General features: G+C 41.2%; 1 protein-coding gene across 1 annotated transcript in view; it reads left to right on the top strand.

The window, feature by feature from the left end:
* LOC127007617 (lysosomal-trafficking regulator-like) overlaps window positions 1–24,233 on the top strand; it is a gene marked incomplete at its 3' end in the record, with an annotated part of 247,223 nt that overhangs the window by 96,065 nt on the left and 126,925 nt on the right. Inside the window, 15 exon segments of the mRNA XM_050878758.1 lie at window positions 3,689–3,798; window positions 4,034–4,262; window positions 4,787–4,901; window positions 9,953–10,059; window positions 12,017–12,130; window positions 12,972–13,126; window positions 13,344–13,466; window positions 13,822–14,215; window positions 14,461–14,600; window positions 17,887–18,060; window positions 18,354–18,526; window positions 18,790–18,946; window positions 20,461–20,641; window positions 20,859–21,029; window positions 22,188–22,270. Coding sequence (XP_050734715.1) covers window positions 3,689–3,798; window positions 4,034–4,262; window positions 4,787–4,901; window positions 9,953–10,059; window positions 12,017–12,130; window positions 12,972–13,126; window positions 13,344–13,466; window positions 13,822–14,215; window positions 14,461–14,600; window positions 17,887–18,060; window positions 18,354–18,526; window positions 18,790–18,946; window positions 20,461–20,641; window positions 20,859–21,029; window positions 22,188–22,270 — 2,426 coding nt within the window.

Genomic DNA, 24,233 nt, shown 5'->3' with positions numbered 1-24,233 from the left:
CAAGAAACGGGGAATTGAAAATCAGCCGACACCAGCATGTATCTGAGCTATACATTTGACTGACGCTGTAGGGTTAAATTTGGGACTTTGAGTACATGTCTCATACTCGTATCATACCTGCAACAATACAGCCCCCGCACAGGGCCCCAATGGCAACCTACCAGCCTCAGTGCCTCACAGTTCGTCATTAAGTGTGCTGTGCGGCTATACAGACAATGTGCAGACAACACACAATAAAAAATATGTATACTTATGTTTATTAGGTTCATCTTTATTATTATTCATATTTTGAAATTTCCACCACTAGTAATGGACTTTCAGCATCACTGGACTAAGTTTCCCCCCAATTAGTCTGTAAAACTGAGGGTTTACTGTATTATTATTATTATTATTATTATTATTATTATTATTATTGTTATTATTATTATTATTATTATTATTATTATTATTATTATTATTATTATCATTATTACAGTTAAAGTCCAATAATTCAGCATCCAATAATTCAGAAATCCCAGTGGTTTGGAATTTTCACCATAGGGTCATTTTTAGCTTTTTTTGGGGTAACATTAAAAAAAACATGGATAAAATAAAAATTACTGAAAAAGACAAAACATTTGGGGTGAAGGCAGTCCTCTGTCCACCCTACCACCTGCCTGGTTACCAGCTGTTTTTGGCCTTTGCCGCTCCTTTCTAGTGATTAACTCGCTGCCCACTTTCTATCTGTCTCACTTTTCTCCCCACCTTAAAATGCCTGCATTAATGATTCTACATTACGTCTAAGTTCTAGTAACAGCTAGTGTTATCTATGATCCTGAACGGGCTTCCATTTCTGTAGTGATGGTACCTGTGAACAGTCATATTTGGGGTAAATGAATGATGTGTGCCACATTAAACAATTTTACTTACATAACTAAAATAATTTTGGAATGCAGAAAACAACATAACAAATGAGTCAGACAAGGCAACACTGGGGAGAAAGTGGCTGAGTGGTCGGTATGCTGGCATGATGGCCTGGAGAACCCGGGTTCAAGTCCCACCCTCTGCTATGAGCTGACAATTTTCAGTGGCCAACCCACATGCTAATTTGATGAGTACCTAACACCCCAGACTCTAGCATAACTCCAAAGAGGATCAAGTGGAGCTCAGGGGTCCAGCATGAGTCAAGCAAGGTGGCATCATTATAAAACACTTACCTGCATCACTAACAGGCTGGGGCCAATCAGTAGGCCCCATCAAGAAAGCCTTCCAATGTAATACCCAAAATTCCCTTTTGCAACATCCACATGACTTCTGCATGTCACAAAACACACATGAAATTGATCCAGATCTGGAAAGGGGTAGACAAACATTTCTGATGCTGGGTATTGAACCCGTGACCAGCCAGATGGAAAGCCACTCCTCTACCATTCAGCTAAAGAGGTAACCCCCTAGCCAAGTAGGTTTTGGGGGCTTTTTTGCACCAGCCAGATTGCTACACCAGCGCTCTAGGACAAACTTGCCCACCTGTTGGCCGCCAGCATGTGCACATGGAATTCAAACACTGCACAGGTCATTACACTAGACTGCCCTGTGCTAAGCACGTTAGCCATTTTATACACACGTTTTCTCTCTTGAAGATTCTAACGAGCTCCTCTAATAAAGAGAGCAGATTAACCTAAAACTTCTCAGGAATAATGCAATGCAATGGCATGGTGAAATCCTGTGATATGTTTTTCTTAAAACTAGGTCTACTAGGAATTTTAGGAAAATGTAAGCAAATATGTCTCTGCTGCACTTCGGATGGGTATGATATTCTATTACTGAATAAATGGCACCAGTAATGATTTATTGCTCATGATATAAGATATTCTAACAAGATGTATTCATGAATGCATTAATGAATACTTACATGAAGTACAGTTTACGAGCAATTTGATTTATGAGCAAAAAAAATCACAAAAAATGCCTTAGTTTATGAGCGATGACTTGGTGTACGAGCATCCTGTATGTACGAGTTGAAGACACGACTGTGGGTTCCCTTTGTTCACTGCATGATGAGAGCGCTCATAGCAGAAAACATTGGGAATGGGGTCTCAAGCTGGTGTCACCCTGGGCCTTTTTCCTCCAACAGCGTTGGCAGTAGGCGCAACCGACTACTCCAACTTTTCTGGGTGAGCGTCACACACGACCAAGGTCGTTTGCCCGTATCCACAGTGTAAACAAACCAGTCACCCTGTATCTACATGGTGCCGTTTGCTATAGTAAGGGCTGTTGTGGCTTGTGCTGCTGTTACTCAAATCATGGATTTGTTGCTACAGCTAAATCGAATGAAGAAGTGTGGATACGATCATGGCTTCAAAGACGGGAGGACAGGAGTGTTTACCCAAACCAACAACTTGCTCTTGGGTGGGCGTATGGGCAACTGCAGTTGCTCCTAGCTCCAACGGTTGGAGGAAAATGCCCAGTGTGACACCGCCTTCACTCTGCGTTGTACACTTGAAGAGGTAGCACCCACGCACTCATGTCTGCTTATGTTTGTGCTCTAGTGTGCGATCTTTGTGTTTTCAGCACTACATTATTACTATATTATTTATATATTATACAACTTTATTTTTATCATTTATATCTAAATTATTATACTATATTATCCATGTAATTTATCGTTGCTATTTGTTAGTAAAATTACTTTTATTCAGTATAAAGTAACATGTAAAATGATTTTTTTGTTAATAGTTTTGGGATATGGGATGCATTAATGGAATTCACATTAATTTAAATGGGGAAATTTGTTTTAGTTTACAAGTTTTTGGTGTGCAAGCTAAATTTTGGCACAAATTAAACTTGATTAACCGAGGTATGACTGTATTTATACTTGTAGTCACAGTCTTAGAAATTGGAAGTACAGGTAACTCTCAATTTACGCGAGTATTGTGTCCTTGAAGAGTTCGCGTAAATTAAAAACAATGTAAATCAAACAAGAGGTAGGTTTCTAGTGAAAAATAAATATTCACTTCATTTAGTGGAGAGAGAGAGAGAGAGAGAGAGAGAGAGAGAGAGAGAGAGAGAGAGAGAGAGAGAGAGAGAGAGAGAGAGAGAGAGAGAGAGAGAGAGAGAGAGAGAGAGAGAGAGAGAGAGAGAGAGAATATCCATATCACCGAGATATCCACTCTGGCACTCAGTCTCAGCCTCACTCGTGTGAGGAAGAAATGAGGGACACCATGAGCGACTGGCTAGTATTGGTACCGGTACCGTACCGTATAGCTGGTACCATTAGTATCGGTACCGGTACCTGCCCACCCCTATTGTTGAGTACCGTGGCAGCGTGGGTACCGTATTGTGGTTCAAGTGGCACGCGGGAAGAACTGAGCTCAGCTGTGTGGCCGCGGCGCCGTGTGAGTCCAGTTGTGTGAGACATCTGGTGGCCACTCCATAAAATATCGCGTATAAGTGAAAAAGCGTGTAAATTAAACATTTATTTGGATTTTGGACCCCGTGTTATTTAAAAAACGCATAAACCAAACTCGCGTAAATCGAAAGTTACCTGTATTTGTATTCGCATTCAAATACATACTTAACTTTCTTAACAGTCAGTCTCCACCATGTTATGAAATAGTTGATAACTGAACATCTAGTATTGTTCATGTCTGTTTGTACAAGTTGATCAGTCATTAGCAGGATTTAATAGTTGCTTGATGCTTTGTTACAGATGTGGTGGGGACTGTGGTGGGTGTGTGGGCAGAAGTAGGGCGGTGGTGCCTTGCCCCCACTGAGCTGTCGCAATTTTTCACACTTTTCAAATCATCCTCAGCACCTCTTGTAAGTATGCTTTCCTTACCTTCCAATTTCCATTACCCTCTCCTAACATACCATATTATTCACTAATGTTACTTCTTCTCAGTGCAAAATTTTACATATCTCAAAATCAACATGTAAATTTTGTCATAAAGTTACTGTGTTGTTGCAGGAGTTTTAATATATCAGTACCACAGTAAATTCAATAATCATCATATTGTCACTTACCAACACATCAAATTTCTTTCACCATCACAAGGAAATCCTGCTGCGAGCATTGTCCAAGGTGTTGGAAGGCAGTGGTCATGAACCTCAGTGTGCCCTGCAGTACCCATGCCACATCATCACCACCTCCTCTGCCTCACCCACCTTCACAGCTTCTCACAACTCCCTCTCGGAGAGCCTTGCCTCCTTCGTCAACATCCGGGCACCTGCCTCCCCTGTGGTGGAGGCTGTCACACGCCTTCATGAAAGTCACTGTAGACATGGTATGTAAGGGTGTTGTATGGTGTGCTGTGATGTGGCTTTAAGAGCCATTGCTGACTCAGCTTCAGCAGTTTTGATGTATTTATCTCTGTTTATCATTTTATTTGTTTGCATCCTTTTTTTATGTTCTCCCTATAGCCTGTTAGTGGTGCAGGTATTTTATTAAAAGTGTCTGCCGAGATATATGAAGTGTTTAACTAAACCATGCTACCTTCTGGTACCTCTCTTGACTAGTCCTGAAGGTAGTGTTAATTGAGGCCCTTGACAGCTTGTGGGTAATCTTCCACCACTTGGCGATTGTTGAAAAGTATCAGCTGTTTGCAATTAGAAGAACCCAGTTTTTACAGGATCACCTCATTTGTCCAATGACCCTGTCAGCTATCACCTCCCTAAATGTGCTGTTCATCCATAAGACTGGGTGCATATTTTTTTTTCTTAATGTTTAGTCAACTGATATCAAAATTAGGGGATAATACTTCAACTAAGACTCATTTCCTCATTAGCTTAAAGCATGTTTCACTTTCAGGGTTGCTGTCATCCATCTCTGTCTGTTGTGTGGCATGTCCAGTCCCACGCTCCCTTGACTGGTCCCCTTACAATTCTGGCCTGGCATGTACCACTTGGCTCTGTGTACGGGACAGGTAAGACATCCATGTATTAGGTTGGGCATTTAGGTCATAGGAGGCCACTCAGGTTTTAAGAAAGGCACTCTTATAATGAAAGGAGTTCTATTTTTTAACCAAGAGTAGAACCACAACTGAAAATATTAAATTACCATGTACTTGATAAATCAACAGCATGTTCCTTTGAGAGCCTAAGTTGAATACCCATTCTTACAAAAGCAAAAAGTTGACAGCTTCGATAGAGGACCATTTTACTTTGAAATCATCACTCATACTGTCAGCAGCAAAATGATTGTACAATGAACTCCATGAAGCAACATAATGGTAGTTTTTTTATTTTTGCCTTGCTAAAAGATAATAAATGTCTTTAATGTGATTAGTAATGTACATCTGGCACTTAAGATTGTCCTTGAGAAGTGCCTTACATAGTACCCTCTCGAGTTTCGCGCTATCCGAGTTTCGTGATCCTCGAGTTTAGCGCTTGGTCCTAAATTCTTACCATCACGACTTTCACGCATTACCGCCACGAGTTTCTCGTTGCTTTGACATGTACGGGTCACGTCTACCAACCGTTGCCGTGATGCGTGCTGCCTTAAAAGGCGGTGTCCAACCATTGGGGCCATGGACAACCGCAGATGCCCGTATGCCCAACCGGGAGCAAGTTGTTGGTTTTCCTTATGAATGGAAAACGGTTGTGAGTACGAGCGTGGGTACATGAGTACCGAACGGCTGCATGTAATCAAACGGACGACGGCAGTGGCTGAGGAGTGAGGAGCAGTGGAAGATGGCCCACCAAGAGATTCATAAAATGGACTGGCAGAGCTGCTTTGCTTACTACTTGATTAACAAGATAAGAGAACACCCCGTGCTGTGGAACCACAGTCCAAAAATCTTTTTATCAAGTCTATGAAAATTGTAGATCTCCCGGTGTTGTTTTCCTTTTCTTCTTCTTCTTTTGACCTGTAATGCATGGCAGCGACAGTGAAAAGTAATAGTGAAAAATTGCAAAAGGGCATAGAAAAGCAAAATCAGGGAAAGAAAAGGACAGAAAAACACCAAAGTTCAGGGTGATGTGTACAAGTGTGCACTGTTAAGTAAGGGCCACTTTCACAGTCACTTTGTTTGTTTTGATCGTTACCAATGGTGGCGATCGCCGCTTCGTATTTCATGTGAAACTGGCCAATGGGGTAGTGGCGGCTGCAGACGAAGCGAGAGATGTTGAGAATAAGTGGTAAGTGCGGAGCTAGGCTAACCCCGCAGCCTCCACTACCCGATCGGCCAGTTTCACTTGGAAATACTATAGCGGCGATCGCCGCCATTGGTAACGATCAAAACAAACAAAATGACTGTGAAAGCGGCCTTAAGTGCATGTTGTGAAGTATAAAAGTGTGGAGAAGGAGGACCTAAGAAGCGATACAAAGCATTACAGGCCTCACGAGCCACTGCCATTTCCTGCCTCACAACAGCTGTCACGACAGCGATCAAGTCCATCTGGCTCGGTGTAAACTCGCCCGCACCAGCCTCGGCCTTGCTCACCCCCTCGTCTCCCTCACGGCGGCCATAGGGGGACGCCATGACAACACGGCGTAACTCACTGTTCACTAATCGCACTCCTATGACACCACTGTTACGCACCACCAGCCTGCACGACACACTCCACAGCACAAGCAGGTGGTATACCTCTACCCAGACCACCACACGCGGGTCGTGAACACCCAGAACAGCAAGACACCCCAAGTCGTCACTCCACAGGGCCGCCAACACACCACGAGGGAAGCAAGGCAGGGCAAGGAGGCTCACAGCGCAGGTTTTCTACTTTACTGAACAGCTCCAACACCGTACAAACACTGGTTTACAAGGCACAGTAACTCCCAGTACACAGAGGGGGGCAGACAAAGCACAGGGCTCCCCAAAAGTGGGCAGGGCACACACAGAAGCGGGTAGGGCATACAGGAGCAGGCAGCGCACGTCTCTTCTGTATTGCAGCACGGTTCTCTCTCCCCGCGGCTTGGCCCGGCGGCTCTCAGCCAGGTAGCCGCGAAACACCCCACGCCTGCTGGCCACAACCAGCCCTCCACTTGCCAAACTGGCACCCCCCCCACACAAATAACACATACAAATATACAAATAACACATGAAAATATACCCTTCGGCGTAACATATCGTTTTTGCCTATCGAACTTATCGCTAGCTAGTACAGGTAACTCTCGATTTACGCGAGTTTGTTTTACGTGTTTTTTAAATAACGCTGGGTTCAAAATCCAAATAAATGTTTAATTTACACGTTTTTTTCCACTTATACGTGATATTTTATGGAGTGGCCACCAGATGTCTTACGTAACTGGACTTACACGGCACCGCGGCCACACAGCTGAGCTCAGTTCTTCCGGCGTGCCACTTGAGCAACAATATAGTACCCACGCTGCCACGCTACTCAACGATAGGGAGGGGCAGGTAACGGTACCAGTACCAGTACTAACGGTACCAGCTATACAGTACGGTACCGGTACCAATACTAGCCAGGCGCTCATGCTGTCCCTTATTTCTTTCTCAGACGAGTGAGGCTGAGACTGAGTGCCTGATTGGATATCTCGGTGATATGGATATTCTCTCTCTCTCTCTCTCTCTCTCTCTCTCTCTCTCTCTCTCTCTCTCTCTCTCTCTCTCTCTCTCTCTCTCTCTCTCTCTCTCTCTCTCTCTCTCTCTCTCTCTCTCTCTCTCTCTCTCTCTCTCTCTCTCTCCACTGAATGTATAACGCACACCTTTTTCACATAAAAAATGCCTGAAAGTTTAGCCCTGCGCGTTATATGCCGAATGTATAAAGTTTTAATGATTTTTTTCTTCTTTGGAGTGTTTTTAAGGGTCTGTGTTTCATCTTATCCAATAACGACTGCAAACTTACCTTTATTATTGTTAATGATCCTTCATAGTCCATGGCTGTCTTATAATATGTTACCATAGAATACAGGGCGATCAAATAACTACTATACAAAAAATAAATCGGTGGAGGATCGCCCATGCCCTGATGTTATCCCGTTTTTCCGTCGGGCGCCATTTGTATGATCTTGATCTTGATGTCACTTAGGATTTTATGACTAAGGAGCAGTACAAGCTACATAAAAGAATCATATTGGAAAAAAATATCCATGTGTTCATTATTAATTATTAATATTAATGAGAATAATAGGGTAAATATGATATCAGAAACTGTACATCATGAGTCTTGCACGAGGAGTTATTTCACGCCCGGCAGCCATTTGCATTGTTTACAAACCACACAACCACACCCACACAACAAACAGCTGCATGCCGCGCGTCACCAGAACCGCGTGAATTGTGTCTTGCCTAGTTGTCTGTCATAACCTACGAGTGACTGTGAGAATAATATGCTTATTATGATCTCAGAAGCTGTACATAATCAGTATGTACGAGGAGATATTTCTCGCAACACCAGCCCGGCCGCCATTTGCATTGTTTGAAAACCACACAACCACATCCAAATAACAAACAGCTGCATGCCGCGCGTCACCAGAACTGTGTGAATTGTGTCTTGCCTAGTTGTCTGTCATAACCTACGAGTGATGGTGGGAATAATATGCTTATTATGATATCAGAAGCTGTGCATCATCAGTATGTATGGGGATGTATTTCTCACAACACCAGCCCGGCTGCCATTTTCATTGCTTTACTGAAGGACACTTGTCAATTCAAGCAGTAAAGATTACACCAAAAATATATAAATTTCGGGAAACTGTACATTGTCAATGTTCTTTAACCCGTACATATTTCTGAGCATTTTAAGAACTTTTTTTTTTCAAAATTGTTGTCTTAAAGTTTGGGGTGCGCGTTATACGCTGCAAAATACTGTATCTATTTTTTCGACAGAAACCTACCTCTTGTTTGATTTACATTGTTTTTGATTTACGCGACCTCTTCAAGGACGCAATACTCGCGTAAATCGAGAGTTACCTGTATTGGAATTGTGGATTTATATTGGGTATCGGTTATCGCCTATATTTGTGTCTCCAGTTAACGAATATCGGTTATCACCGATAAGGTTTTCCATTATCAGTTATCGGGTATCGGGAATAAGGTTTTCTCTTATCGTGCCCAGCTATGGTCATCCCCTAAACCTATCAACAGTGGTGTCCTGCAGGTCTCTGTCCTATCTCCCACTCTCTGTTATTCATCAATTATCTTCTTTCCAAAGCAAACTGTCCTATCCACTCATACTCGGCATTACTCAACATCTTTTAACAGAAGACCCTCCCAACAAGAATTACAAGATACTAGGCTTGAAGATGCAGAATGTTTAACCTCTGACCTTGCTATCATTTCTGAATGGGGAAACTTGGTGTCCTTCAATGCCTCAAAAAATCAATTACTCCACCTGTCAACTTATCACAATCCTCCAAACACCTATCTGCTATTCTTTGATAATACTCAGCTATCTCCTTCTTCTACATTAAACATCCTTGGTCTATCCTTTACTCAAAATCTCAACTGGACACCTCATTTAGGGCCCCATATAGAAGTGAGTAGAATGGTCTAAAGGGGGAGATTGTGGAGGCAGAGAGTGTCCATCAAATGAAGAAGAGGTTAGATAAATACAGACAAGGAGACAGGACTATCCGAGTTTAGCTCAGGCCATGTAAACCACAAATAGGTAAATACTTGTGAAGTTGTGTTGATCAGGGGCTCTTCTCTCTCTTTCACTCCTATCCCTCCCATTTCTACTTCTCAAACCAAGACCAAGATCAAGTGTGTATTCCAGTTGTGTGCTTATCCTAGCACTGACCTTGTGTCCTCTGCTGCACACCAATTGACCTCACAGCCATGGTGACTACTTCCTCCAGTCTGTGAATAATCAAAGTTATCTCCACTGTATCTTATTGATTGGCAATTTATTGAACAAAATTTAAACACTATGTTTATAGATACATAGGATCATTTCTTGATTTTATTTAAAACTGGAATCATGTCCATTTTCTTTAGAAGTATTTTCCATTTAACTGCATAAGAAAATTAAAGTTATTGACATCCTTGCTAAATCTCTTGTCTTTCATTAGATCTGGAATGGAGGCAAAGCAACAGTACTCATCACAGACCAGTTTAGTGACAAGCTGCAGATCTGAGTCTTTCTTTGACCCAGGGATGGCAAGATGCAGCTTCTCTCGTAAGTCTGAAGCAGTCTGCTATAGTAATGTTTCATCTGAATCTATTGATTGATTTAAGGTTAAGCAACAAGTTTTGCTTTTCTCTTTATGCTACTTAATATTTGAAAAGAATAAGTAAACCTTTTTTTGGGTGTGAAAGTTATGAAGGATACATACAGCTTACAGGGATGATTACTGCGGTATAGTCCGTGCATTGAGCTTTGCCGTGCAACTTTATATTTGCCTCCCATATCGTTATAATAATGCAAGAGGCATTAATTGTGTGTCTGGCAGTGAGGTACATCTTTTTTCCACCTACTAGTGTGAGGGAAGGAGGGTCCCCCTCCCTTCAGTAGGGGTTTACAGTTTGTATGGCCTTGAGCAATTTAGCCTAAAATTTTCCTTACATCCTTGTGTTTACGCCCAATTTTGCTGGATTACATAATGGCTGGAAAACAGACAGGTGGCAAAACAATTCCAGCAATCACTGATCTTTACATTGCTGGGCACAGTATTAAAGAAATTTGAAAGCTAAAAAAACTGAAGCTTAGATTAGTGAGAAACTTATCCACTGATTTAGGGCTGGCGGAGAGGGGACAGTCATGCTCCCTAAGACCCAACCATGAAAACCAAAACAAATTTTTTATAGAAGAGCAGGCAAGGAATGTGTTAAGATGATAGCCCAATGTCAATTCCTGCCTTAGAACCAGGAATCTGAAAGAACAAATCTTTACTCTTCTTGGGGATGTATCGCTCCGCAGAGTGCAAGAAACTTCGCAATATGACCTCAGCTCCAGGTGTAACTGCTCTCAGAAGAAGCCACTGATAAATGATCCCCAAAGGAAGAAAAGGCTTTATTTTGCCCAGCTGTGTAAAGATCAGTGATTGGTCGAATTGTTTTGCCACCTGTATGTTTTCCCCTCATTATGTAATCCAGCAAAAAAGGGCAGAAACACAAGAATGTAGGGTAGCTTTAGGCTAAATTGTTCAATGCCATACAAACTGTCAACCCCTATTGGAGGGAGGGGAAGGAGACCCTCCTTCCCTCACACCAGAGTTATAAACTAGAGGGTTCAACTCCAATCTCTTGCCACGGTGGGAGGTGAAGCCACTGCTCCTTCCTGTAACTCTGTGGTCGGCCGCCATAGGGTGACGGATTGGCGACCTTTCCATGATTCCACATGTTTACACTTAACCACTATTACTACTTAACCATTATGATATTTTGGTAAACTGAGCCGATCAGCGTGTTGATGAGACATTGCTGCTTATCATGATCACAAATTTATTGCACTTAGGTATACCTACAATAAAATAATGATAAAAAAATATGGTAGTGTATAAACATTTTTGTTCACCTTTTGTGCTTCAACTCCTTGTCATTCATGTACTTTTTATTGCATTAGATTTTCATTTACAGTTTCAAATTCAGCACATTTTTCTGATTTAGATGGTATATGACATGTACCAATGTAACAATAATCAGGGGGTAAAAAATAGACAAGAAAATAACAAGTCTGTCTGACAGAGGGTCGCCGAGGCTCTGGTAACTTGATAATAGCAGTAGCAGACATAACTATGTGATGTTAAATTTCCCTCTGTCTCGCCATCCTAAACCCTAAGATGGCTGCCAGTTGCTTCTAAATCCAGGCTCTGGGAACCCTCTATGTATGTAACTGTGGTGGAGAAGAAGATGTACGTCACTGCCAGACACACAATTAATGCCTCTTGCATTTTTATAATGGTATGGGAGGCAAATATAAAGTTGCGCGGCAAAGCTCAATGCGCGGACTGTTGCGCAGTAATCATCTGCGCAAGCTGTATACTGCATATTCGTGTGCAACTGTTTTTATACTGAGTATTTTTGTTTGAATCATTCATAAATGGAGTACTACATCATATTCATATAAGGAAAGAGAGTAGGGAGGAAGTTAGGATGTATGAACATAGACTGAAGATGGTAACCTGTCTCCACAGGTGGTGCCACATCTAATGCTTCTGTGAGCAGTGATCTAAACCCCAACAAGCTCCATGTCCTGTCTGTTGGGACACAGCACCTCATGTTTTCACTCTGGGTGGATCCCAGCAAAGGTAAGCAGCAGGCTGGATGATGCACTTGTACAGACAGTGTCACTTGATTTTTTTTTTTTTTTTTTTTTTTTTTTTTTACTTCTTGGCCTATTGCACCGGTAGGCTTCTTCCCGGTGGATCCTGATGGTCGGTCCAAGGCTTCCTCCCAGTAGGGCCTGATGGTCAGCCCAGTCCGTTCTGGCGCAGGCGAGTTTATAGTGGCGCCATCTTGCATTGGCTCATGCTGCCGTCCCAGAGCTCATCTTTAATCCTAGAATCTAGAGTCCGGGTTCATAGGTGGTCTTCTGGACAGAATGTGGATAGTTTTAAGCCACTCGGCGGCGGCTAAAAAATCCCAGCTTGGTGGCACCGGTCGGGGATTGAACTCACGTCCTCCTGAACGTGGGGCCGTCTAAAGTTCATATGATGTTAAACATATGAACTTTAGCTGTTGTGTTGTTTTGAGTGATGTATCATTTTCCTTCAGTTAGACTGTAGTACTCATAATATTGCTGTATTACTTCCATATAATGAAATAGCAAGATTTTCCCATAAGAAGTAGATTGTTTTTTGTCCAAGTCATTATTCTACATATTTTAATAGACCATTTAGGATATTGTGTGTAAGCTGACTCATGAAGTTGTGTTTATTAATTTCTGTCATATAGCCTGGCTGAAGACTGACTGCCTGACTTACTGACAGAACAAAGTATGCTAAGTTGGGTATGAACTCCCACAAACACCATATAGGAAAACTAGTCTCAGTATTTTCATTGTTTTCCTATTGTTTTACTCGTCTTCTATGATAACACTTCAGTAAGTTGAAACTGTACATGGTGTTTCTTCTCTCTTGCCGACATCAGACATCCTGCAAGTGTGTGTGTCACGCGAGGTGGACCGTGAGAGCTCCCAGCTGAGCCAGGGCATGGTGGTAAGGGCTGGGTTGTGTGATGGGGCCTGGCACCACCTGGCACTTTGTATACCCACCATCAATGTGAGGAGAGGCGGCAACCTCAAGGTCTGTCTTACTGTTAGTCTGCCTCAGTTCATGAACTCATTGTTGTCATCATCAATATATCATTTAGTTCTCAGCAGTAGGTTGCATTGTGATTGCCATTATTATTGCCACATAAGGTTCTCTGATGAGTATTTACCATATCATAGTGGTTTCTTCCTTAATATCTTTCATGAGCTTAGTTTCAGTGAATTTGTAAACTTTGTCTCTACAACTTCAGGTGACCATCTATGTTGACTCCTTGACATGTCACTTAGTGAGTGTCATAGTACCAGCTGTGGGTTCCATCAAGAAGAGTTCACCCTCATATCTCTTGCTGGGGCATACTGATTTCTTCTGTGAGGTAAATATTCATCTCCACAAGTAAAATTACACAAAATACTACTAAAAATATATTTTCAATATTAACAAAAGTAATCTTTCACATTTCTTGTAACCCTTCCTTGGTCAAAGACTAGCTTCTTGGTTATGGACTTCTTACCATTTAATACTATCCAGAATTAGCTGTTGTTTCAAGGGACATATTGACACTTATCATTGGGGAAACATTCATCATACATTTCCTTCTTGTTTCCTTTTATGGGGTGATGGTTTACTATTACTCTGTACATTGATGTATTTTACCTATTACCTTTTGTACACAAAGTTATTTGAAATTCTAATAGTACTTGAGAGTAAGAAAAAATATGCATCTCCAGGAAGCACAGTCATGTCATGTTATTGATGACTTTGAGGCTCATGGACTTATCAAGCCAAGGAGAGACAGTCTACCTACCAGTCACCACCACCAACTCCTCATGGGCAACACCTTCCTCTTCCGTGAACCCATCCTGAGCCGGGAGCTTTGCTTGTATCTGATTGCCCTTGGGAAGGACATCACCAGTCTCATACCTCTCACAGACAAAGATGAGAGAGTGGTTATGGCTTCTGTCATCACTCCAAAGCTTCTGTCAGCAGGTGTGGACCTTTCTGTTCTATATGGACACATGGAGTCAGTGGTGAGGCTGGCACAGGAGACCCTCATGGTGTTGCATACAACACAGTGCCCCTCTGAGTACCTCTGCTATAAGCCTCACATCCCATCACTCCAAGGTATGTAGCTGCACCTCTTCCCCTGAAAGCATAGCATTAACATGTCAACAGTAAACTATCATGTAAATATACAATAAAAGTCTTATAAAAATATGAATAACTTTGCACTTAAATTCTTAACCAGCACAACTGAAATCTTTTATTGACAAACATTACAATGCTCCTGTGCAAAAGTTGCAGTCAGAGAAATATTTGTAGGGATGTTCAGCTTAATGCCACCAAACTTTTAATCCTATCCTTGGCAGACACAGGTAACCACTACCCATTGTGCAGCAGTCAGCCAGTAGTGTTGTTTGGGGAGGTGACACCTCTGCAGCATCGTGGCCCAGACTTGGCACTCTTGCACATGGGAGGCATCATACACATTATTTTCCTGTTTGCCCGAGTGAGTTTAATACATTATTTTACCCCTAAAGGCCTCAAACTGACACAACTGAACCCTCAAAAACTTGTATACAGAATTTTTGTGAATCTTGACCGTTTTGTGATGTTTTTAATTAAAACAAAGGGATGGTTCTTAGCATTATATATGTTTATGGTTAAGTTAAATTAAAAATTATAGTCACAGTCAGAGTTCACATATATTCCAGCATATAAAAGCACCCCCAAATCTGGAGGCATTGTAAAGTGTTTTTTCCCAATATCACCAGTCTTTATCACTCTTCCTACTGACCTGTGAATTGGTATTATCAACACCTTGCTAAACAACACAGCCTTTTGTTAAGTCTTACTTTCAGACAGCTTGTTTTGTGTTGCCACTGTCATCCACTAATTTTACTATTGACTTTCACTTGATATTAAATGTAAGTAATTGAAAGGTTGAATTATGAATGGTTGAGTAATTACTAACAGTACTTGAATATTGTATGCTGCTGTGAAAAATTAAATGGGGTTTTGCAGAACCAATTATGAATTGGTTGGATACATAGTGATGACACACTTCAAAGTTGGCTAAACACTCCCTAACCCCAGCTACCCAAAGTTGGCTAAACACTCCCTAACCCCAACTACCACCAAATAATGGTACTACTCACTTGGTCTAGATGTAGAACCAATGTGGAGCATTACAAAGATCAATTCCCTATATAACGGATCCACTATATGCTCTGGGATTTCGGTGGTATGTTAATCGCCTGAAAATACACGGGAAATCAATGCATTGAATGCAATGTACTTAGCTTGTGTGATTTTGGAGTGGGTGAAGCATAGTGGAGATAGAAGCTGTCTGGTTGAGTTCCCTGTCTCTTTTAGGCCATGGACAATGTATATTTAGGCTACATTGAGCATTTTACATATTTACATATGTACAATAATAAAGTTAACCATGAAGGTTGTGGAAAGGCGAGACAGTAAATTAACTCAGGGATCAGGTGGTGACAGGTGGTCTTATATCCGAGTGAGAGACTTTGTGCCTCAAGTGTAAATAACGTCAGTTTCGGTGAAGCTTCAGAGCTTTGACACATGAAGTCAATTATCTGCCACGTCAGCCAGGATTGCTGGTTTAAAAATTTCCCCCATGATTTACCTTCATAAATTAGAATTATTATGATTTTATTATTTACCTGAAGTGCAAATTACCCAAATAGTGAATTATTCCTCCCTAATGACATATGATTTACTGTCAGGTAATTTTATATAAAGAAATCTCCAACAGCTGCCACAGCTCAAAGGTCTGAGTGGTGAACCCAGCTCTATGAACATAAAGAAATCACTAGAATGAATCAAGAGGTAAAAGAAAGACACAAATAAATGAGTTAGCAAGAGGCAGCATTGATCAGTAAGACAAAAATGTGAGGAACAAGTGTTAATTTTGATTTAATGTATAGGAGGACTTTTGAGTAAGTTATTTCCAACACTTTTTCCAGACAATAACTACATAACTCCCCCTAGGAATGAAGGCTATCGAAGTAAAGAAGTAGTTAAGTACAATGTCCAAATACTTACTTGAAGATTTACATGTTACAATTTACTACAGATTTTTTTTTTTTTTAATTTTCTTCTTTTCTTATCTTTAAACTTATGAAGTTGGATGGATTATAAGTCTCTTCCACTCTTGACGATTGTATACTCTCTCCTCCCTGATGTTTATCCTTTCGTGTCTTCCTCACACACCATCTCCGGTCCTTCTTTGCTCTTTGGTCTTCCAGCTGGTCTCCTCCCTCCTACCTCTACCTCTGCAGCTCTTTCCTCTTGACATGCCCATACCATATCAGCCTCTGCCTTGATGGTGTATTTACCTATTTGTAGTATACAGGGCCTGAGCTCAAGCTCGGACAGTCCTGATTCCCAGTCTATACTTGTCCAACTTTTCCTTCTTTATATGGACACTGCCCGCTTCAACAATGTCATTGCTTAGTCCTTTCCATGTGTCCACACTCCTGCATGGAAAACTGCACTTCTTTATTTCTTTCAAACAAGTCAACTTTCTCAGTTTCTTGCTGTGTTCTCTTGGCTGCCTCCTCCCTCCCATCTTGATCAAGTCATTTCTATCCAACACGTCCATTCCACTTGTATTCTTGCACTACGCTATCAGGCCTCCTCTTTCTCTTCTTTCTTCCAGTGTTGGTAGGCCCAGTTCCTCCAATCCTTGGGCAGTCCTGTCTCCTTCAATCTATATTTGTCCAACTTTTCCGTCATTATATGATGTGTTTTATATTATTTATTATTGCTATTATTTTGTAAAATTACTTTAATTCTAGATAAAATAACATGTAAAATGATTTTTATATTAATATTTTTTTGAGATATGGGATGCATTAATGGGATTTACATTAATTTCAATGGGGGAATTCGTTTTGGTTTACGAGTGTTTTGGTGTGCGAGCAAAATTCCGGAACGAATTAAACTTATAAACCGAGGTATGACTGTAGTGTAATGTTCAGCAAGGACTTATTATAATCTACACACATATTCTTGTGACGCATGTACAGAGACAAGAGAAATCAAGGATATGCAAAGTATAAGAAAATTTCATTTTTTATTAAATTTTGGTGACACTTTGAGTTCATGTTATTCTTTGCAAACACTTTGAGAGTGTTTGAAGTACATGAGAATTGAGTTTGATGTTTCTTGACACAATTGTTTTAGGAATGTATGCATAATCAGGAGACAAGCTATTGGTTCACAAACTACACCACATGTATGAGGTTTTATGTAAAATTTGTTTCATGCTTGTATCATTGAAATGCATTAGGCTTGCTTTTATCCCTTACACACACTATAAGAATTGTCACAAAGTCTAATACTGTAAGACACTGGTATATATTTTTAGATACTACATTTATCTTTACATGTCAGCTATATCTACTGTACATGTTTTGCATTTTTTCTCGGTAGGTCATCTTGAAGCAAGGGTGGATTCACAAGACCACATCATAATCCTTGCACTTGTGCTTCATGTCCTTTTACTTATTTTGAGGTTGTTTGGTGATATTTAGAGAATATTGTGCTTTCTTGGTGGAATGGGGGATAGGAGGGGGGGCAGGATCAGAAAGTTTGAAAGAGAAGGTAACTGTGGATATGAACATGGAATGGATTGGTGAATTAGTTTTGGAGCTACAAAGTTTTATCAGTCTGAATCTATACAGACATGGCATAGGCCATGACAAAACCCCAGTCCACTTATATATAGACAGTACTATAGAAGCAAATTTTTTTTTCCCCCTTCTCAGATGGTGGAGCTGAAGAGTGATGAGCGTGAGCAGGCGGCAGTGCTATGCCTGCTCACTCACTGCATACATTCCTCGCCACAGCTGGCTGCTCAGTTTGAGGGCTTGAGAGGCAGCTCCCTTGTGTTCCGCATCTTGCGTTCACCTTTCTCATGTCCTGGTGTGCAGGTGATGAAGGTAAGCAGAAGAAATAGGGGAAGAAAAGTATGTTCAAAATATATTAAGGGGAATGGTTGTAAGTCATGGAAATAGACCTAAAGAAATAACTGATTTGGTAACAACCATGAATCAGAGTGGGAGGAATGGAAACATATTTTTATGAAACTAAGCATGGCTATAGTAAAATCTTTTTCATAACACTTTATATGCCAAAAGAATTCAGGACTAAATAAAATGATAATCAGATTTGACAAAAATGAACATAATAACCCTTGCAGTTACATGATTAATGAAAGCAATAATACCTACAGGCACTAGTTGATGGGTGCACATCACCAAGTGTTGTTCAGTACATGGCTTGCCGGGATGTTTACACAGTAAGCAACCATGTCCCAGCGCTTCTAACTGACCGTGCCCTCATCTGTGCTCTCCTTACCAACTGGCGGACTTTTCTTGACAACTTCTCAAAGGACCAAACAACCAAGTGAGCAAAAACTTTAGCTAAATCAACCTGTGGTTTGTTGGAATTCTTCAAATTGCCATACTTAACATTTCATCATCTTACAACAAAAGTCCAGTATGAATAATATGAGGTTATTGTAATGGATTCAGTAATATCCCAAAAGTCATGCATAGAATAGTATGGTTTGCCAACCAGTTTTGCATTTTGAATCTCAGACTATAGATATCAACAAATTTATGAGGTTCATGCAAAGGAAAAAATGGCTCACTCACTTTACATTTCAGATATTGTGTGAATGAAAAGGGAGAAAGGATTACTGTTATTGGCATCATTCTCTCAGTCCTGAAGGCCCTGTTGGCTGAAAACCAGCCATATAGAGACTTTAATGTAGCTCAGCTCAGGGACATTGATGCTCTTGACAAGATCCTCTTCATGTGTAAGGTAAGAGTGAAGCCGTGTCAACCAGAGATGAATGCATGAAAGTATATTGGATCTAACCTGTTCAGGCATAGAAGAATATACTTATATGGTTAAGAGCTGGGGTGAATGGGGTGGATGGCAATGGGCATATAGAAAAAAATGGGACTTTAGAATAGTATAATTGTGCCATCATTGACATAAACCGGTGGGACATTGACACAGAGTAACAGTCAAAGGCCATGGACTCAAGCACTGAAGGTGTGCCAACTCCTACAGTTAGTGCGGATGATTATTGTGCCAGAGTCTATGCATCAAGATTTGCCGTGCAAACTGTAGATCTTTTTTGCCTGTGGCGCCAATAGGCTTTCATGATGGGGCCTAGTGGTTGGCCCCAGTCCGTTATTGCACTGGCAAGTGTTTATAGTGGCTTAATGTTTCTTGGCTCATGCTGTCCCCCAGAGCTCCTCTTTGATCTTAGAGTCCGATCTAGAGTCCAGGTTTATATGTGGTCTTCAGGACAGCATGTGGGTAGTCTTAAGCTGGTGTCACACTGGACCCAAATCTGATGAGCACGAGCTTTTGCTGGCAGCTTTTGCTCGTGATCAAGTCACTGTTGTCGTCACACTGACCAGCGACGAGGGGCGAGCAACGAGGAAAATTGTAAACAAAGCCTCAGCCATGGCGCCTACTACATCTATACTTCGCTTTACGGCTAAGTGTGCATCTGTGATGGCATTACTTGCCGTTATTCAACGAGAGCAGAAGAAGAAAACACGAGTCTGGGTTCAGTCATGGCTGAAGGGAAGGGAGAGCCATGGTTTGTACAACAATCCATCTAACTTTCTTGAGTGTAGACTTACAGAAATGTGGATGACTGTGATCCCACAACTCGGGATGGTCCCCGACTCTAGATATTAAAGAGTACACAGTACCGGAGGACCAATGAACTCTAGAACTAGGAACGAAGGTGGCCATGGTGAGTGTTTATTTCAGCTGGGCGGTCTTGGTCTTGGTTAGGGATACAGAAATCAAAACAAAAGCCACACTAGTTTTTACAATATTATAAAATATAACAAACACCATCAAACATCAAACGTTTATGTGAATAAGTTCTGTAATATCATCGGTATACGGATACGATACAATAGGCAATATATATTATTCACATATCGGTGCACCAAAGAGCTCATTTGACTGCCAGCTCGTGACTCACCGAGCTGCTCCCCGTCCAAGTGGTGAGCTACACGCAGGAGCAAAAGCTCGCGAACGAGCCATCCCGCGAGCAAAAGCTGCCAACAAAAGCTCGTGCTTGCCAGATTTGGTCCAGTGTGATGCCGGCTTTAGGCCACTCAGCAATGGCTGAAAAATTGCCTGCTTGTTTTTTGCACCAGGCGAGATGCAAACCTACATCCTCCTGGATGCCGCGGCTGCACTCTGACCACTCAGCCACTGCCTCCCTGTCTACCTTCAACACATCTAATATTTTATCTTGTGATCATTTTCACTTTTTCAGTCTACTTTTTTCTCTGCCTCAGGAATTGGAGCTGACAACAGGTTCCTTGGACAGCATCTGCTCAGCTGACCTGATAGTAGCAGTGGTGACAGGCCTTCTGGGGGCATCATCACCTCCCCCATGGAGGAATGTCTCATCTGTGGCAGGCCTCGGACTTACCACACAGGAATCTTTCTCATCTGGATTCTCCTCAAGGACATCAGGTGCTGAATTACCCATAAGCCACAAGTTCAGTACACTTAACTAGAAAATAGTTATGTGTTATGGAAAATAACTAAAGATATAAGTTTGAAATGCAGTGTGTTAATAATTATGGAATTTTCACACTGATATTACAGAGAACTCACCAACTGAACTCATGCTGTCTTTTATGAAAGAACTTCTGCAATATAAACCTAATAACATCATTCTCTATTCCAGGCTTCACTTCCTATGGTCTTGGATCTCCATCTGTGAGGGTGAGGGATGTGGCAGCTGTGTATGGGTTCCTGCTGCTGGTCCACCCGGCACACCTCACCTATGCTGCCACTGAACGCCACACAGCCTATTACCTTCCCCACATTCCTGTGAATCTCACCTCCAAAAGACACAGTGAGCACTGTCTTCCTTTGCTTATGGGTGGGATTGTAGTGCCCCAGGATCTGAGGGGGGCATTCTTTGACTCTTTTTTACTGAATTAGACTGAATTAGAGACTACATGTATATTAACTTGACTTACTGAGCATAGAACAAATTAAAGACTTGAATAAACTCCCACGTAATTGAATGCGAATGACTATATAAAAAAATAAGACTGATTGACTGCACTCAACTATGCCAGATGAAAGACGGGAGAAAACACTTGAGGGGGTAGCATAAACACAGAAGAGGGAGGGAGATGTGAAGGTACGGATTTCTTTGTGCACCGTCTGGCCGATCAACTCGTAACCTTAAGATTAAATGAGGGACAGTGATAACCAGAATAATATAATTACAAGGGGAATTTTACTGAGACATTTGTTACAAAGATAAGATATAATTGCTTGTTCTAGAGCCTAGGCCAGCCTTGTGAAATTACAAAAAAAATATAAAGTTACTACTGAGAATCTTACACCCTCACAAACTTTCCTTGTCGAGCCTATGGCTGCCACACAAGGGTAACAAAAACGCGACTACATATTAGTAATACTTGGGTGAGATGTTTGGGGAAACAGGGGGAAGTGTATGTGTGTGTGTGTGAGCTGAGTGAACGAGACATGTTAATATATTAACACAAGGGAAAGAATGAGAATTTACTGATATTTGGAGGGGGGGAAACACGAGCAATGTCAAGGCAGGTCTTACATATAGGGCGGATGAATGGAGACTGGCCCGCGGGCCCGACAAGAGAGAGGGACGTGTGTTGTTGAAAATTGGAGTGTCTCAAGGCGTGATTTATGGGGAGGGAGGGAAGTGTTAAATTAGCTCTCTCTGGGGAACAATTAGGTCGGGAACAAAGCTGGGAGGTAGGGAGGGCTTACAAATGACTTGAACTGATTTATTTTGGTGAGCAAAATTTAGTAAAGAAAAATGAGGTTGCTAAAGACGCAGCTAACCATAGGTGAAACAGACATGTGTCTAGACGGTGTCTGGAAAACAGGGAGCGGGGAGGGACTGTAAGGCAACAGGGGGGGTTACAATTTCATGGCATTACAGGATGGCTCTGTAATAATGATAGAATTTGATATGAAATATTTTTAGTTGCATAACACTGGTCTGGTTCTTTGGCAGGTTCCTCTGTGGCTGTGGGTGTGGACTTGGCAGCTGAACTCATAGATAGACCAGAAAAAATTCACACCCTCCAACAGTTTCAGGTAATAAATCTCACTTCAGGTTGAGGTATTTCTCCTTCTTTCTTATTCAGTGCATGGAATACTGTATTTGACGACATTTGAAGCGCACTTTTTTTCTCTCAAAACAAGTCTCTGAAAAAAAATTGCCTTTTGTTTAAATGCTCTTGCTCAAGTTGAAGGGTTGGGTTTAGGTTGCCTGAAAGTGGTGGTTTGGCCCTACAGTACTTCACAAAATTGCTTCCCAGATTCCTCTAACTTATTAGTACGTAAATATTTTCTAAGGTATTATTAATACATATCAATATCCCTCACAAAAAAATTCCAGAGTCCTTTTACTTATTAGTAACTATTTTCTAAGGTATTACTGCATATGAATATTATATACTTAACATAGTTGGCTATGATAATTCATGATGTGTGTACTTACCTAGTTGTACCTAGTTGTATTTACCTAGTTGTAGTTTTACAGGGCCTGGGCTTTACGCTCGTGTGGTCCCGTCTCCATATCTACATTTATCCAACTTTTCCTTAAGGCTTTGCACACTCCTCACTGATACTACATCCTCACTTAGTCTGTTCAAAACATCTATACTTCTTTGCGGGAAGCTATATTTCTTTATGTCTCAAGCATCTTCCCTTCCTCAATTTTTTACTCTGTCCTCTTGTGTTCCTGGTGGTAATTCCTTCTTTTAGTAGTAACTCCTCGTTGTCTACTTCTTCCATTTTGCTCAATAATTTGTAGATTGGTATTAGGTCTCCCCTTTCTCTTCTTTGTTCTAGTGTTGGTAAGTCCATTTTCTTTAGTCTTTCCTCGTCTGTCAATCCCTCCAGCTCTGGAACCATTTTTGTTGCCATCCTTTGCATCCTTTCTAGTTTCTTTATGTGTTTCTTCTTATGGGGAGACCACACTGCCTCTGCATATTCAAACTTTGGTCTGATCATAGTGGTAATTAATTTTTTCATCATATCCTTATCCATGTAGTGGAATGCTATTCCTATATTTCTCACCATGTTATACGTATCACCGAATATCCAATTAACATGACTCTTTGGCTGTTTATTATCTTGCATTATTACTCCCAGGGGGGCATACTCAAAGCTTTCAAAGGCGCCTTTCGTGGCAACGGCGCCTTTCCGCACTGCTCACTGCAAGGCTCATACACAAAAGCTCGGCTGGACATCGCCATCTTTGAAAACATGGCTTGTAAGTGCCTTAGCGAAGCGTCGGGTCAGAGCTGCCGTTGAGGAGGCAACGGCGCCTTTTAGTGAGTCAATGGCGGAGAACGCCTGTCTCTTAGCTCACAATTATTTAAAAATACAACCTCAGAACTTGGGTTTGAGTAAAACACATCATATCAAGAGTAATTACTGGGTGGCAGCACTGTAGTAAACTTATATTACCTAATCAAATAAGGAGTTATGAATGATTTCTAGGGATTTTGAGTTGTGATTCATGAACAGTTATATAATGCTGTGTTATCCACTCACTGTGAGGTGTCAATATAATAGACTAGTGAATGGAGTTATGTTACTTCAGTAGGTAGAACAATTGATGGTGTTTTATTAACATGGGTTCACGGGAATGTGGTTACTGCCGAGTGTTAGGCTACGTATTGTTTCTTCATTATTTTCACAAGCTCAAAGGTGTTCATATGACCTATATTAATTGTAAGGAACACGGACTTCTGTTAAGGTTTCTGTGTAAATTTGAGTATCACTTGATAGTACGTGTTATTAAAATCACAACTTTTTGAAAATCCAATTAACCTATCACCACTGACAAAATCAACATCTTTTTGGTGCTATATTATAAATCTATGACCATGAAATTTGTGACGTATCACTATGGTAATCTATGGCGGCCAGGCTAGTGTTGTGAGAAATATCTCCTCGTACATACTGATGATGTACAGCTTCTGATATCATAATTAGCATATTATTCTCCCCATCACTCGTAGGTTATGACAGACTACTAGGGAAGACA

Source organism: Eriocheir sinensis, chromosome 36, assembly GCF_024679095.1.
Source record: "Eriocheir sinensis breed Jianghai 21 chromosome 36, ASM2467909v1, whole genome shotgun sequence".
In the NCBI taxonomy this organism is placed as follows: domain Eukaryota; kingdom Metazoa; phylum Arthropoda; class Malacostraca; order Decapoda; family Varunidae; genus Eriocheir; species Eriocheir sinensis.
This window is presented reverse-complemented; position numbering and strand designations above follow the sequence as displayed.